The sequence below is a fragment of the Oryctolagus cuniculus genome, chromosome 3, assembly GCF_964237555.1.
Source record: "Oryctolagus cuniculus chromosome 3, mOryCun1.1, whole genome shotgun sequence".
Classification (NCBI taxonomy): domain Eukaryota; kingdom Metazoa; phylum Chordata; class Mammalia; order Lagomorpha; family Leporidae; genus Oryctolagus; species Oryctolagus cuniculus.
In genome coordinates, this window is record NC_091434.1 from 17115045 (window position 1) to 17132277 (window position 17233).

Consider the following 17233-nt stretch of genomic DNA (forward strand, 5'->3'; position numbering starts at 1 on the left):
TGGAAGGAAGACCTTTCTCTCTCTCTCTCTCTCTCTCTCTCTCTCTCTGTCTAACTCTATCTGTGAAATAAAAAAAATGCAAAAAAACTATTATCTAGCCATCCATCTATTCTAATTCTCTAGTTCAAAATCAATAGTGATTGTTTTGGATTCTGGAAGTCATTGTTTCTTATTTTTAGATCTTGCCAACATTTTATTTTGTAATATAATAGACTTAAAATTTTTTTTAAAGATTTATTTATTTATTTGAAAGGCAGAGTTACAGAGAGGCAGAGGCAGAGAGACAGAGAGACAGAGAGAGAAAGAGAGAGAGTGAGAGATAGATCTTTCATTTACTGGCTCACTCTGCAAATGGCTGAAATGCCCGGAGCTGGGCTATCTGAAGCTGGGAGCTTCTTCCTGGTCTCCCATGTGGGTGCAGGGGCCCAAGGATTTGTGCCATCTTCTACTGCTTTCCCAGTCCATAGCAAAGAGCTGGATTGGAAGTGGAGCAGCCAGGACTTGAACTGGGTACCCATATGGGATTTTTGCACACTATGCTGCAGTGCCGGGCCCTGTAATATACTATATTTTTATAATATGATCACCAACAGTGTAATTAAATAAGAAAACATAATATGTTTTATGCAGAAAAATTTTCATAGGTGCAATGAATATGTAGTTGGGTGGTGAAGAATAGAGCTTGAGTTTCAATTGCATTTGCAATAGTTTATTTAAATGTTAACATTTGTTTTATCATATTGATAGATGATTTCTGGTTAAAAATCATCAGCTGGTTTGGGTGGGCAGGATGAGTTGGACTTCCTTTAGTCTACCCAGGAGAGTTCTCAATTTGTTCAAAGCTGCCAGGGATCAGAACACATTTCAGACCCTCATTCCCAACTGTAGATCCTCAGGGAGGGATTTCCTAACTGACAAAGACTTACTGGGGCCAACGCTGTGGCATAGTGGGTAAAGCTGCTGCCTGCAGTGCTGGCATCCCATATGGGTGCTGGTTCAAGTCCTGGCTGCTCCACTTCTTATCCAGCTCTCTGTGATGGCCTGGAAAAGCAGTGGAAGATTGCTCAGGCCCTTGGGCCCCTACCCACAAGAGAGAGACCTGGAAGAAACTCCTGGCTCCTGGCTTTGGATTGGCGCAGATCCAGCCTTTGCGGCCAATTGGGGAATGAAAAAGTGGATGGAAGAGCTTTCTCTCTCTGCCTCTCCTTCTCTTTGTGTGTAACTCTGAATTTCAAATAAATAAATAAAATCTTTAAAAGAAAAGACACTGGGGCTGGCACTGTGGTGACCATGATGCAGATTAGTCCTCTGCCTGTGGCGCTGGCATCCCATATGGGTGCCGGTTCTAGTCCCAGCTGCTCCACTTCCAATCCAGCTCTCTGCTATGCCTGGGAAAGCAGTGGAGGATGGCCCAGGTCCTTGGCCCCTATACCCATGTGGGAGACCCAGAGGAAGCTCCTGGCTCCTGGCTTCGGATTGGCCCAGATCTGGCTGTTGCGGCCAATTGGTGATTGAACCAATGGAAGGAAGATCTCTCTGTCTCTCCCTCTCACTGTCTGTAACTCTACCTCTCATATAAAAAAAAAAAAAAAGACTTATCATCAGAGATTTTTTGCAAAAAAGAGTAGTGGTGTTCAGCCTAGTGACTTTAATGACTTATTGCCTTATTATTCTTCTTTGCTGGAAAGGAAAGCTGACTCTCTTCTCTCTGCCCTCTTCTCTTCTGGTCCTTTTGCCTTTCTTGTCCCCATCTTTACATTTTCCTACATCACACTTCCTTATTAATTTCCCTCTAGTTGCAAAAGGTTGTTTCTGAAAAAGCAATGTGAAAAGAAAAGGGAATTATCTGACAATTCATGTAGAAGCATACTACTGTAGACATTCCTGATGCATTTTTCTGGAATTGGGTACCTGACCTATCCACATTCACTGTGTGCAGAATTCAAAATGGTCAAGCAGTCAATTGCTCAAAACTGTACTTCTTTTTACCTATATAGATTTGTATTAGTAGACAGAAGCTAAGAACTGCCTCCAATCAAACTCCAAGCAAATTCCAAGTTCCTTCTCAAGAAAACCAAAATACACCCCATCTATTTAATTTATTTGAGGCAGGTCACCTGATTTGTGTTAAGCTTAGACTTCTTGTTTAGGCCCCAACGTGTATGGGAGCAATGACTTTATCCACTCTCATGACCATTGATGCCAAAGCTCAGACATGAGTCCTGGGCCAATCAGTGCACTTGGCCTCCAGTTTGGACTTTTAAGGGAAATATATATGGAGCAAGAGCTGAGCAACTTTTTTGGTGGGTACATATACTGGCCAATCATGAGAAGGATCTTTGGAAGAGGAACCCGATGTAAAGTTGGATGGTTCTCATTTCTTAAAGCTGAACTTCTACAAATCTCTTTCCAGTTTGGGTGGTCATTTTTTCCCTTCAAGATACTATAATATAGAGTACATTTCTCTCTTACTACTCCTTTTATCCTGGTAGTGCTCAGAGAAGGAAAGAGGAGATTACAGGGTGTACTGTGTGTCAGAGACTGTGTTGTGTTTTACAAACTATTTCCATTTGTTTAAGTCAACCTCAGAAGCAGGTGTTTTAAACCTCATTTCAATGATGAGAAAACTGGTCCAGAGATATAAAAAACTATGTCTTCCACTAACACATTACACATCTTTTGCCCAAACCTTTGGTATCACTTCCTCTGAGTTCAATGGCAAGAATTGCATAAACACAAAAAGAAAGAAAAAAATTTCAAAGGGCAGCTGTTCCTTTTTGATTGGTTTGCCAATTCCTCCTAGGTCCCAGGGTGGGATGTGACACTAATCTGAAAACCCACTTTATAGGTGGAGCCTCACATTTTTGCAGGACCAAGGGGGAGGAAACACAGTCTTTTCTTTTTCATTATCCCCTTCCTCCCAACCTCTGGGGAAGTACTTCTCACACAGTAGGTGTCCTATGCCTGATTTCTGATATTGACCTTGATGTTGCTACTAATTTGTTTGCCAGAGAGGATTAAGCTCAGCCATCTCTGTTGCCTCCAGGAAGAGTGTCCCCTCTTTCATTTATGTTCAGTTATTACCTTTTTTTCCTATCTTCTAACAAGCAATAATTGACCCAGATAAGATTTGGATTTTCAAAACAGGCTTCCTGTGCTATCCCTTTTCTTCCTTATAGAACCCAATAGAAAAAAGCAAGCAAAAAACAATCTTGAAATGCCATATGGGAAGTGTTAAAGCATTTATGTATTATTGTGATCTCTGTATGAAAGATCATAGGCTCACAGAATCTATGATTCTGTTAATTCAGTTAATACTGTATCTAGGTTTTTCAGCCTTCAGAGGCTATTTAATCTTTCTGATGCCACAGGGCATAGCTGGATTGTCTCTTTTATAAACTGACACTTTCCTCTGCCTTGCCAGAAAGAGTACTGCAGTGAGAATTTTACTTCTTGAGTTTAGGCTCCATGCATGATTTATACTTGCATGTCTGGTGACAAGGACAGCCTCAGCCACTGCTTAAAAGCACTTAATAAAGGTTTGTTGAAGTATGTGTGATTTAGGATAACCCTACTTGCTATATTGGGGCTTCATCTATAAAATGAAGAGTTTGGCCTGCACTTTCTTCCAATGATTCTGTAATTTTGTAAATGCTTTGTCTTGGCATTTCAGTTCATGGTCATTTATCGTCTTACCTCTTTACATAGATTTATGGTAGTATTTATCTTTCTTCTTAAATGTACCTTTCTTATAATTTCCAAACATCTCGTGTCATGCTAATCCTAGCAGAGTTAAGCTGTGTATAAAGCTGCTTAGGTTTTGTGTGTCTTTGGGTAGTTATGTCTTAATGCGGGTGGGGAAAGTATACTTCCATTTTCTGCCCCCTGAAAGGCACTCTGTGTAACTTGTTACTTCTTTTATATATTGAGCCTCAGTTTATTTGTTGACTTTAGAACAACTTATACACACAATAGCAAATATGAAAAGTCAAGATGAAGGCAAGGTACTTCTTTGTCTTTGTCAGTTATGTCACAAGCTTTATTGAACACATTGTGTCTTATTTAAAGCTCTGTAAATAAAACTAAGGTTTAGGATTCATAGTCAGAGTCCTTTCTTAGTAACTGTACAAAACATAATTTTCACATATCCAACCACCAGTGAAAATATTACTCTCCTTTTATACTCATGTTTTCACAACTGGTTTGCAGAGTAGACTTTGATATCTGAGTCCTGTCTCAGTAGACTAGGAAGAAGAAAAGCAAAGATATTGACTACAATTTGTCTTCCAACCCACACGAATCCTACACCTGAAATGACAATGCTATTGAGATCTTATTTTAGGGTAGCCTCTCTGAGTTGTCATGAATCAGGTAGGTTAGATCACTTGAGACCTCATTTTTTTCTCATCTGCAAGATGGGATGACCATACCCCTACAAATAGGATTTTGATAAAGAAAGAAAGTGCACACAAGGGACCTAAACAGGGAGCAGGGGGTGGGTATAGTTAGTAGCTAGGAGGTCCGTTAAATAGCAGCTTTTCCTATACCATTGTTACTGCTATTACTGTTGCTAACTTTGCCCACAATAGTCAAAAAACCATCATAAGAAAGGCTTTGAGAGATCCAGCTTCTGCCTTTAGATAAGTAGTTTCCACCCATTTGTTCTGCATGGCAAAGGATGAAACATGCTTGGGTCAAAAAATGTGGTTTCAATTCATATTCAGTTACAAAAATGTAAGCTAAATCCCTCTCATGTAGTTTTTCTTTTCCTATTAAAGAAATGTGTTTTTGTTCCAAAGGAAGAAGGTATATTTGGACAAGTGAAGTATCCACAATTATTCTAACCTATCCATTTTTCACCTGATCATAGATTAAATTACTGATAATTAGCCCAGAATCAACTCTGAGCATTTCTAATATTCTGTAGTTTTGAATAAGATGTAAATGGAAGAAATATCATCACCACATAGGACATGATTTTATGTTTTATCTTGCAGTTTGTTTTTTCACTGTAATATCTTAGAAATTTATTTATTTGTAAGAGATTAAATCACACCCATTATTCCTCCCATTGTTTGCAGTGTCCTATGTTTTTTTTCCTAACTCAATTCCATTGAATATCTATGAGTTGTCACATTTTTGGTAAGTAATAACTGTGTCAAGCTGTGCTGACAAAATGTCCCAACATAACTGTTAATAAGCATTGTCATTTTAAGCATGAAACAGTTTAGCTAATGATTTATCTCTTATAATGCAGCACTCGAGGCAGCTGTATGATTTGTCTCTTTAGCAAGTCAAGTAATTTCTTTAACAAAATGTTCAGCGCAGATGGGCCCTAAGCTGTCAGTTAACCATTATTGTGTCTGCATCTGCTTGCTTTCAATGCACTGTTTTATGTATTCAGCCAGTTACTTAGCTGCAGCCCTGTGAAAGGCCGAACCTACTCTGATTGGCAAATAAAATGTTCATTTGTCTCTTCTTCCTATTGTTTTGTTTTGGTAACACATGTCAGCAGCTCAATTACCCAGTTCATTAACAGCTCCCACAGGACATGATGGCCAGCCCGTGATAAGAGGGCAATTCTGGCACATATGGTCAGTAATGGCCTCCTCTCTTGGCAATTGTAAATAAAAGTCACTTGGCCCTTTTCCTTTTGCAAGAACTACTGTTGTCCTGGTCCTCTTCAGTGTGCAAATTACCTTTTTCTGCTCCATGCAATGTGATCCCTGCCAACTAGACCTTAGCTTACCGTTTTTACAGGCTTGGTACCTTAATATGGAGAGGCATCCTCACCCTTCATTTTAATTATGACTGGCTTTTAAGCTCTTGAGGCAGGGAAATTCTTATCGTGGGAGTCTATTCTTGGAAAGCTGTTAGCTGATTAATTAGTTAACTAATCAGTTTTCCTAATTGAATAGCAACATATTTACTTGGGGGCTTTAAGGCTCCCCCCCCCCCCTTTGAAATCCTCTGGTGGTGGTTACCATGGAGTTTAAAATGCCTTTTTATTTTTCCAAAACAAACAAACAAAAAAATGCAAATACTTGTAGAAGCTGTTTGCCAGCATGGGTGTGGGAAGGGTGATCTGTGGCATTCTGGCTTGTTGAGAGATTCAGGATGTGCGAACACACACACACACACACATACACAGAGAGAGAGAGAGAGAGAGAGACCTCAACACGAAGGTTTAAGGAGCGAGTGGGTTAATTTGGGTCCATGTCAGGATGCCTAAGCCAGAACAGATCCCTCCACCACTTCAGTCTTTGAAAGAAGGGGCTTAAACAGGTACCGCTCGTTGGGCTTTGTGGCTCCCGGGAGCAAAATGCTGCTTGCATCAGGGGATGAAGAAGGGCACACGCATGTTTTTACTTAAATATACCGGTGAATGCAGCTACTAAAAATAATCCCTCGCAGGGCTGCATCGATGAACGAAGGAGAAACAAGGCTTTCTTCCTAGCTGCGTTGTCACAAAGGGGGCCTTTGAAATGACTCAGGGTCAGGTGGGGGCCGCTGGAACGGAACTACGCGTGGAGAAAGGTCTCTCCAGGTGATGTGGGCGCAAAGGCGCCTCGCACCTGCAATCCACAGTGGCCGCAGCCCTGGGAGGCACGGTCCTTGGGGCCGCGCAGCTCCACACCTCTGAGCAGCCGAGCCTTTCCGCCGGCCTCTGCTTGTCAACACTTATCTTAAACAAACACCCACCGGTGCGCGGGGTGCGCAGAACGACTCCTGGACTGCGCCCGCGCCCGCGCCCGCCGTATTCATAACCAATCTGTACTCTCCTCCCAGGGCAGCCGGCACTCGGGGAGTTGTTGAGTGTCAGGGTTTATTTGTGCTATTTTGATTAGCCCCAACCTGGCATGAGCTTATTTTCCTTCTAATGACCTCGTGCTGTGAGACGGCCGCTACGGAGGGAAAGGACTTAGGTCAGAGGGGAGGGGAGTACCGTTCCATTTCCCCAGCCAAAAACTGGGGGACTGCTGGCGGGAGCAGGAGTAGGTAAATGGCTAGAGGATTCTAATCAAATTTCGTGTTCTTGAAAGAACCTCTTCTCGAAAAAGCCCGGCAGATCCTTGCCAAAAATTGCTTTTTTTTTTTTTTTTTTTTCTGCACTTGCTAAAGAGTCTTTTGCTGGCATATTTGGAGGGGGGGAGTCATAGAGGGAATTAAAAATAAAGGAAGATCACTGTACACCCTTCACCCCCATAGGCCACTGATGAGTTTGTCCCCTAGATGATCAGCTAACAAAAGAACAGTCACCAGAATCCTAGCTCTGAATGAAGAATTCAGGAAAGTTCAATTTATTGCTTGATAGTCTTGTTAGGTGACATACAATTTCTGGCTGCATTCTAGAATTTTGTTATAAATATTTGGTTTGTTGCTTTCAGTGCCCTCTCCATATTCTATATATGTATGGGTATGTATATAATATATATATTTAAAAACTTTGAAAATAATGATGCTTATTACTTCTTGTGAATTAATGTGGAAGAGAAGCTTCCAGGTGCTGAAGTCCCTAGACTGGCTTGGATTAACCCCTACTGTGCATCCATTTCAACCACCCCCTCCTCCCTTCTCTGGAAAAAAAAAAATCCAACCTCCCCTTTCTCATCCACTCTGGCTGCCTTTGTGTCTCCTGCGCCCTGCCAGGCAGGTGTCAGAGCACTGAATGAGGGTAAATGCCCCGTTGATGGATTCCACAGATGGAGCGTGGAAATCGGTAGAATAGGCCTCAGCCACAGGCCATTTCTTGGGATCCAACAAAAGCCTCCAAATAAGTCAACAAAAATCCTGAAGATCACAAAGGGAAAATGTCATTTGTCATTTACTCTGGGCCTGTGAGGAATATCAGTCTTGCTTCACTCCTCCTGACTTTCACCCGAGGAAACACGAGAGAGGTCATTCACATCTCTCTCAGTGTAAAAGGGCTGCTTCAGATCAGAAAACACTGCGTTGTCCCATTGTACCCTTCATGTTGAATGGCAAAGCTCACAGACACAGGGACATTCTGCAATTAGCCAAGTAGGTGCATCAAGCGTTGAGTTGACCTGTCAAAGGCCTCATGGGATATACTTTTTGAAATATTTTTCGTGGTCAGATGTGGTGTGAACAACTTCATGGAACTACCAGGAAGGGTTCTTATTTTTATCTTGTCCTGTGGCCAGCGAAACACAGCCAGGAATGAAAATGCAGACAGGTCCCGCTCAAAAATATGAAAACAGATAAAAAGATTCTGGGATTTGGTGTGAGGCAATCCCAGTGCAAATGGAAGATGACTGCGAAGTCCCACCTCCAGCCATGTCCCACCTCCCTGTGTCTGTAAATCGCATTGTGTTATATCTGGGGCAAACACAGAGTCTAAATGGTTGTCATGTTTTGATTCTTTAATTATTCAAATGAAAGGTCTTGCTGAGCAGAAAGACAATGTGCCAAATTCATGCTTGTGAATTATTTTGTGTCTCCATTTTTTGCCTGTCTCCCAATTCTGAATTATATTTGTCTGGAAACCAATAATTACAGAATTCCACGTGACTAAATCCCTATAAAATTGAGGCAAGATTTCATGTATAATAGTGTTAACGAGGATGAAATATTTCCCAAGGCTACAGAGCAGGTCGCAAGGGGCTAACGGACAAAGACATTCTCTCTAATTCTGTAATTCCTTCTTTAATTAAGCTTCATGGTTAGTCTACTAGTGGGAATACTTTTGCCTGTTCTTCGCAGTTTGATTTGTTTCTAAATGAAGAATTTGTAATCCTGTGGGGTATGACAGTTGCCTAATGCTGCTTCCTTCCTTTCTTTTTAACAAAAAAATCAATTTTCTCAAGTTTAATCTGGGCAATAAATGTGAAATTTTTGGAGTAATCAAAAATTTGACTCCTAAAATTTAGAATAAGCTTTAGCTAGCAAAAAGATGTGATGACCTTTCATAGAAAGCACAGAGTTAAAGCACTCAGGTCTCTGGTGAGGGGGTGACACTTCCCTGTAATCCCACGGGGGCTTCTGCTCAATGACCTATGGATACCATGATATGTTTGAAGTTATTTATTCCTGTACTTTTGTTTAAAAATAAATTACAGCTCTTGATGACATTTTAATAAAAAGTAACCAAAAAGAAAAATTTAACAAATATATAAGATTAGTAAATTAGTTCCACCATTTGTAGTTCCAGATTTCAGACTGATCCTACATTTTAAAACCAGTGGTCTCTGATGGTTCCTACTGGGCACTGCAAATGATCAGACTGACTATTTTGATTTCTCAAATTCATTCAATATCTTGGCAAAATTGATTTCTTAGAGCTTTATTGTTTATAATCTGTACATTGAATCTATAAAAGAGTCAATAGTGTTCACTGAATTCCATTGGAAAATGTTCTGATTTGGATATAATATTGATCCCATTGTAGTATTTTTATGAATATCATTTGATTCTAGGTAGTTTTTGAAAATTAGGGACAAATGGTAGCAACATGATCAGCTACATGATTGACATCTGAATTCTGATTTTGGGTCCTCTCTGTTATTCTTCTTCAAAAGAATGTGTGTGTGTGTGTGTGTGTGTGTTAAAGGAACCAATACCTCTTTATGATATTCTGAGCTAAAAGAGAGAGAAGGCATATCCTCCGGAATCCCATTGACCTGAGTCAAGTCCTGATTTCCTTAGCTGTGTGTCCGGACTAACCTCTTGGAGTCTCAGTTTCTTTTTCTCTGAAGTGGGTGAGTACTTATTTCCTAAGCTGGTTGTGTAGTTACACGGGAAGAGGAGAGGAATCTCCTTCTCCCTGGAAAGGCTTAAGGTCATTGGTGATATGGAGTTAAAATGATATGAAAGTCATAGATTGGATTGTGAAGGGGTTGTGATGATAGAGTCAACACTTTCCAAATCTCCTAACAGCATATGGATTGGGATAAAATTTTCAAGGTGTTGTTATGCATTTTAAGGCAATACATTTGGAAGGGTATGTGTTATATATTGATAACATGCATTTTTTATAACAACTATTCTGGAATTTCAAATTGGGGGACAATTTCTTTTAAATGAATAATAAAGCAAATTTTGTTTGTAAAGGCATCCAAGGAATATGATTGAGCAACTTTAATGTAATTGAAAATCTTCCATTAATATTAAGGCTGTGCAGTAATTATAGTCCCAAGAGAGTTTATTTAATCTAGTTGCTATCTTTTGGCAGTTTAGTAACTGATTTAGACAACAGTCTTGCTAACATTGCCTGCAGTTTCAAAGTCATAGCATTAGCTACTCTGTACAGAAGAAAATACATAATTTTCTTAAGCTACATGAGAGATGTTTTACTTTGTATAATATTTAGGATCAGATACTTTGTATCTATTATTTAGTTTATTTTAGTTGTTTGAGGAAAGCTGAGTATGTAAAGTAGAACTCAAACAAAGGTCTCCTGTGTTCCCTTAAAATGGAATTCAACTTTTAGATTTTTTCTTGGTAAAAATTGGGTGATTCAAATTCAGGTGATTGTTGTGAATGAGTTTCTGTGCAAATAATGGATTTTATTTCTATTGCGTGATTATATGAATAGCAGTATTTCCATCTTTAGAAATAGCTGGTTTTTCCTAGCTGGTAGATTAATTGTGGGTTGCTGACTTTACATATTTTAAAGCCCACATCCTTTTGGGGTTTACAGATGGGGAAAAGTTAGAATTAACTTGTAAGATTGTGGCTTCACATTGCCAAAAATGAAAGGTTGGTTCAAATAATCTTCCAGTAGAAAAGTCAGGCAAATCATTTCCTCAATATCTTTTGAAATGATGTTATATGGAGGTTTTCCTGGTTCGATGTAGCCTTCCCATTGCTTTTGAATAAACACTCTAGAAATAAAAACAGTGATTTGTTAGCTTGTTAAAGAAAAAATTATTTTTGATGGTAAAGTCTATCCTATTGACCTCAAAAGTTATGTCTTTTTTTTTTTTTTAATCACTAGCTGTTGGTAGTTCTTCAACTTAACAAAATTACAATCCTCTTTGAAAAAAGTTTCTCATTATTCTCTGGAAAAAATGCAAGTGTGTAAATAATTGGAAAAATTTTTAAATAATTTTTGAAGGTTCACAAAGTGCATCTAAGTGAATGTTAGGATTCCATAAGAGCAGAGTTTCCATTTTAAACATATAAAATAATAGCAGTGAAAATTAGTGTTAGAGCAAAACTGACATTTTGTCATGCACTTGCATTCATCTAACATGTACTTATTGAGCACCTAAGGTCAGGTTTCTGGAGTGAAGGAGGTGGAGAGGAGACTGAGCTGAAAGGCTTATATTCTGGGAGATGATTGTTAAAGTGAAACACAGTGGTCTTGACCCTCTGGATTAATTCTCTCTGGTGCTTGTAAATCTAACTGGTCATTTTCTTCAGAAACCAGAGAAGATTTTGATTAATTGACCTGACAGTGCATGGCACATCATATTTACTTGGGAGAATTTAATAACCCTAGAGACTCCCAAAGGAAACATGAAAATTTCCACATACTGTTATCCTAATGGGATCACAGTAAGAGAATGTGCAAGCAAAGATTTAAGGCTCTCCAAGGCAGAGAAAGCTTTTGGTCACTCCTGAAACTCTGTTGGGTTTTTCACCTGAATTCACTTTGGAGAGACAGGTAAGGGCATCAGAAACTGGAAACATGTAAGGAAAACATTTTGTGGAAGTACATTTTGATCATAAGGGAATAAGTAATTCATTTCCTTGGAAGCAAATTGTTTATAATTTAAATATACATATATGTGTGTGTGTGTGTGAGAGAGAGAGAGAGAGAGAGACTTTCGGTAAATTATGGCAAGAAGTATTTGATATACTTGGGAATTTAGAGAGGGAAGAAGTATTAATATAGAATATTCCATAGAGGTATTCCTCCAAGTACTGTACATCAATAGCATCAATAGCATCAGCACATGTGTCAGAAAACAAATTAATGCAAATTCTCCAAGTATACCCCAGGTCTACTGAATCTGAAACCGTGGAGAGGGGTGCCAATCTATGTTTTACCAAGGGCTGTGGACAAGTCTGATGCTCCTGAAATGAAGTTGGCAACTATGCACAAATGATTGCTAGTTTCATTTGGCTCACATTCCTCAGACATACAAACAGGTTTAATACTCCCTACAAGTTTTCAGAGTGCATTTAGATGTGTTTGCTGCTCCTCCACTCTTATGGTCTGTCAATGATAGCACTCTAGCCCTCTGGTCTCTGTCCTGATATGGGGTTTCTGGAGCCCTGGTCTGATTGACAGGTTTTAAGTTTGTAATGCAAGGCATGGCATATTTCTTAGCAGGTTAACAATTCTTTAAAATATCTCCATAGTTAAGGGCGGGCATTTGGCTTAGTGGTAATGACATGTCAGTGTCTGGGTTTAGTTCTTGGCTCTGGCTCCAGATTCCAGCTTCCCGCTAAAGCAGACTCAGGGACAACAGGTGATGGCTCAAGTGATTGTATCCCTGCCACTCACATGGAAAACTTGAATTGAGTTCCCAGCTTTCAGCTTCCATCTGGCTCAGTCCTGGCTTTTGTGGACATTTGGGGGGTGAACCAGTGGACGAGAGTGCTTGTGTTTCTCTCTCTCTCTCTCTCTTCCCCTCTTCATCTCTCCATCTCTCTCTCCCCCTGAATTTCAAATAAAAAATAAAGTATTCTCTTATTTAAAGTCTGTTTTTCTTTGTTTAATACTAAAGACCATTTATACTGAATTAACATAACTGAAAAGCTAAGCACAATATTGAATACACAGTAGATGAATTGTATATTATAATTTTCTTTTGTTCTTATGTGCAAGTGTTTGTTGTTAGGTACAGTTTCTTTTTATTTATTTATTTTGAAAGGCAGATTTACAGAGAAATGGAGTTACAGAGAGAGGTATCTTCCATTCACTGGGTCACTCCCTAGATAGCCACGGTGGCTAGGGCTGGGCTAGGCCAAAGCCAGGAGATTGGAACTTCATCTGTTCTCCCATCTGCATGCAAGGGCCACGTACTTGAGACATCTGCTGCTGCTTTCCCAAGACTATTAGTAGGGAGCTGGATTGGAAGTGGAACAGCTGGGATTTGACTAGTGATCATATGGGATGCTCTCATCACAGGTGGTGGCATAACCTATTGTGTCACAACACCAGGCCCCATATTTTCTTTTCTTAAATTTTTTTATTAATATAAAGAGGATAGATTTCATGTACTTTATAGGTGCATATCTTCTTTAATTTGTCATTTATACTACTAATTTGCTCTATTGCCTCCTTGTTTGACAGTGTTTAAATGTGAATAAGATGTAATAACATTAAACTATTAGAAAACAAAATATTTTTTATGAAATAATTTTGATACATACCTTTTTGGGCAGCTAATAACTTATACAGAGGTAGAATAAAATTTTACATTCCTGTAGAGAAAAGTTAAGTCTGAGTGTAAGATAAGATAGACATATAGGACATATTGCATTTCTTCTAGTGCCACCTGCATTTCCTCCAAGTCCTACCCAACCAGAGGGTACAGATAAGTTACCTTGACATTGACATTAATAATGTACAGTTTTCCAGCTCTTCTTCCCTGTTTGGTGATCACACATGCCGGCCACTTCTCTAAAGGGTCCCCAGGAATTTGGTGGGGGGTTCAGAGTGCATTTAGAGGTGCTTGCTGCTCCTCCACCCTTTCGTTCTGACAATGATAGCTCTCTAGCCCTCTGGCCTCTGTCCTGGTATGGGGTCGCTGGAGCTTTGATCCAATGCATTCTCAAACCAGGTAACTCTGCATAGGCCAACAGGTGCTCTATTACTGGCACAACTCACCTGGTTGTGGGAGCCCACACATATTCCTAGTGGCAACAAGTGGAATCCTTCTCCACCCTGTTCCCCTCAAGTCCTGTTCTGAAAATGTTGCTACTTGTGCCCCAGCTTTGCCAGTCTGACTCTTCCTGTAAGGATTCAGGGATCTGACTGCAGCAGACACCATATCGCATCATTAACACAATTTCTGCCTCATCTCTCAGCTCCTCTTCTCTTTCCTAGGCACTTTCATGCTACGTTTTGGAGATCCTTTCCTCAGGTGAACAGGTGTAAATACAAGTTTTGTTGGGAGGGGCGGCAGCAGGGCCAGCTTCAGCGGCATTCATCCTATGCAGCACTCCAGAGCCCCATGCTGGGAAGGGACCCAGGCCTGAACCAATGCTCTGTTGTTGGTGTCTTGGAATTCCTAATAATTTATGGACAAGGTCTTCACTTATTATTATTATTATTATTATTTTCACAAGGCTCCTAAAACAAATGAGCTGTCCTGGACAGTAGTCCATCCACTTAGCAGAGACCCAGAATCTGAAGTTCAATTTAGGGCCAGTTCATTAGACAATGGCCTCTTCTTTTTGGTTCAGTTCTTGAGGTGTACGCTAATAATGTATAAATTCCTTAAAGTATTTCCAAATGTCTGGTAGATAAGATTAAATCTAAGAATGATTTTTCCAATAGAAGCAGTAGAATCTACAAATATATAGGAATGCTACATTAAGTTACCATTATTGGCCCTTAAATTTGAGTTCAATTTTGAAATATATTTTTTAAATATGTATTTTTTTGACAGACAGAGTGGACAGTGAGAGAAAGGCAGAGAGAAAGGTCTTCCTTTGCCATTGCTTCACCCTCCAATGGCTGCTGCGGCCGGCATGCTGCAGCCAGTGCACCGCGCTGATCCGAAGGCAGGAGCCAGGTGCTTCTCCTAGTCTCCCATGGGGTGCAGGGCCCAAGCACTTGGGCCATCCTCCACTGTACTCCCGGGCCACAGCAGAGAGCTGGCCTGGAAGAGGGGCAACCGGGACAGAATCCGGCGCCCCGACCAGGACTAGAACCTGGTGTGCCAGCGCCGCTAGGCGGAGGATTAACCTGTTGAGCTGCGGCGCCGGCCTAAAATATGTATTTTCAATATCTGTTGACAGATTTCCCAATATAAAGGCTGATGAAAATCTATAGGGAACCAAATTAAATGTGACTCACTCATTAGACATGAATGGAGTACCCATTTAAGCACTAAGTCTAGGCCATAAGAATGTAATAAGGCCTGTCCCGGTTTCTGAAGTTCTCATAATTGGTCTAGAATGGCATATTTCCATTGCAAACACTTCTGTCTGGGGAGAAAGGAGAGATAGATATAAGGTAGTAGAGGAAATTAAATATCATTTGATTATTAGGTACTACTTGGAAGGGCTTGGTGTCCACAGTAAAATATAGAAAATGAATTTCAGACTGAGATTTGAATCATTATGATTTGGTCAGTGTTGTTTTTTGATGCACATTTTATCCATTTTTTTCTCTGTGCTTTTAGCCTCAGCACCTCAATCAGATGAAGGCTCTGACATTGACTCTGAACCAGACTTACCACTAAAGAGGAAACAGCGCAGGAGCCGAACCACCTTCACGGCAGAACAGCTTGAAGAACTGGAGCGTGCTTTCGAGAGAACCCACTACCCTGATATTTATACCAGGGAGGAGCTGGCTCAGAGGGCAAAGCTTACTGAGGCCCGAGTACAGGTACTGCTCTCCAGACATTCACATCCTACTTAAATCCAGATAGGAACCAAAGCCATCTTCCCCTCTGACACATATTTTAAACCAAGAAAATAAGTATATGAAGAATGGCATTTCATGTGGACCCACATCTTTGGAGTTTGGTTACTATTAATAAGAGAATGGGCTATATCATTTAAGACTCTTAGAAATATGTTATTTCATGTTCCTCATCATTTTAGGAATGCTTATTATGCACTAGGCACTACATGCATGGACTTTGGGGGTGAACACAGGTAACAGCCATCATATTTTGAGTAGTTACTCTGCAAGGTACTCTTTTAAGTGCTGTACATGAATGAACCCATTGCATCACTACCAAACCCTTAGGTTGGATCTATGACTAACCCCATTTTATAGATGAAGACACTGAGACTAAGACTATGTAAGATAAACACCCACAGTCATCTAGCTGTATAGTTAGTATAGAGGTTCCATATGCTTCCTCTTTGTGGCCTTTCCATTAGGAAAATATTCAAAAGTATATCATATAAAGTTCCTTCCTTTAAGGATTTTATGGTCTAGAAATACTTCAAGTATTCATGTTATTTGGAGAAATAACATCTTTTAATTATCTTTTGAACTCTTGAAATTGCTCTCTAAACCTTTTGGAAAAGGCTTCTTACATGGAACAGGTTTCTATTGAGTATAGAATAGTGTTTTAATCATTAATGATGACTTTCCCCTTAAGCTGGTAAAGCAGTGTTTTAAAGAATACAAATGTCTTAGTGTATTTTGGAACTTGTTACTGCCCCAGAAGTTAAATTACTTTATCTGGAAAAGTTGTGCGTTATTCCTGGATACTTGACTTTTATAGTCAAAGTCAGGCTAGAGATGCAGGAGTGAACAAACAGTTGACATGGTCCCTACACTGACCAATGCTCTCACATATGTGGAGCGTTAATTCTCCTATTAAGGATATTTACAGAAACAGCCTCTTCTAGGCTGCAAAGCCTTGTCAGAGCAGTTGTTTTATTTAACTTTCCATATGATCATCATAGTGCCAGGAAAGTTGAGGAAAACTAATATGAATTAAGATATTTCCTCTCAAGAAACTGCCATCTAATAGGGGCAACAAAGTAAAATAAAAATAATTTAAAAGCAAAGCATATGTGTTGTGTGTTGAAAGAGGGAGAAGAAAGTGCAATTGAATTGAGAAGAAGAAAGAATGAGATATTGGAGAAAATTAAATGTGCATAAAGTAGACAGATTTGTGGTGGGCTTTCTTGGCTAGGTGGATATCCATTGGGCAGGAAGGGTGAGGAGACTACAGTGGTAATACAAAATTATATGACTAAGACACAGATTTTGGTCGGTGCCGTGGCTCAATAGGCTAATCCTCCACCTTGTGGCGCCGGCACACCAGGTTCTAGTCCCGGTCGGGGCGCCGGATTCTTTCCCGGTTGCCCCTCTTCCAGGCCAGCTCTCTGCTATGGCCCGGGAGTGCAGTGGAGGATGGCCCAAGTGCTTGGGCCCTGCACCCGCATGGGAGACCAGGAAAAGCACCTGGCTCCTGGCTTCGGATCAGCGCGATGCGCCGGCTGCACCCATTGGAGGGTGAACCAACGGCAAAAGGAAGACCATTCTCTCTGTCTCTCTCTCTCACTGTCCACTCTGCCTGTCCAAAAAAAAAAAAAAAAAAAAAAAAGACAGATTTTGAAGTGT

At 40.2% G+C, this 17233-nt stretch overlaps 1 protein-coding gene across 3 annotated transcripts in view; it reads left to right on the forward strand.

The window, feature by feature from the left end:
• Window positions 1-17233, forward strand: part of PAX3 (paired box 3) — a 104797-nt gene that overhangs the window by 55916 nt on the left and 31648 nt on the right. For all 3 annotated transcript variants that reach the window (XM_017343154.3, XM_002712497.5, XM_017343155.3), the window contains exon 5: window positions 15327-15532. In XM_017343154.3, coding sequence (XP_017198643.1) covers window positions 15327-15532 — 206 coding nt within the window. The remainder of the gene's footprint in view (window positions 1-15326; window positions 15533-17233) is intronic.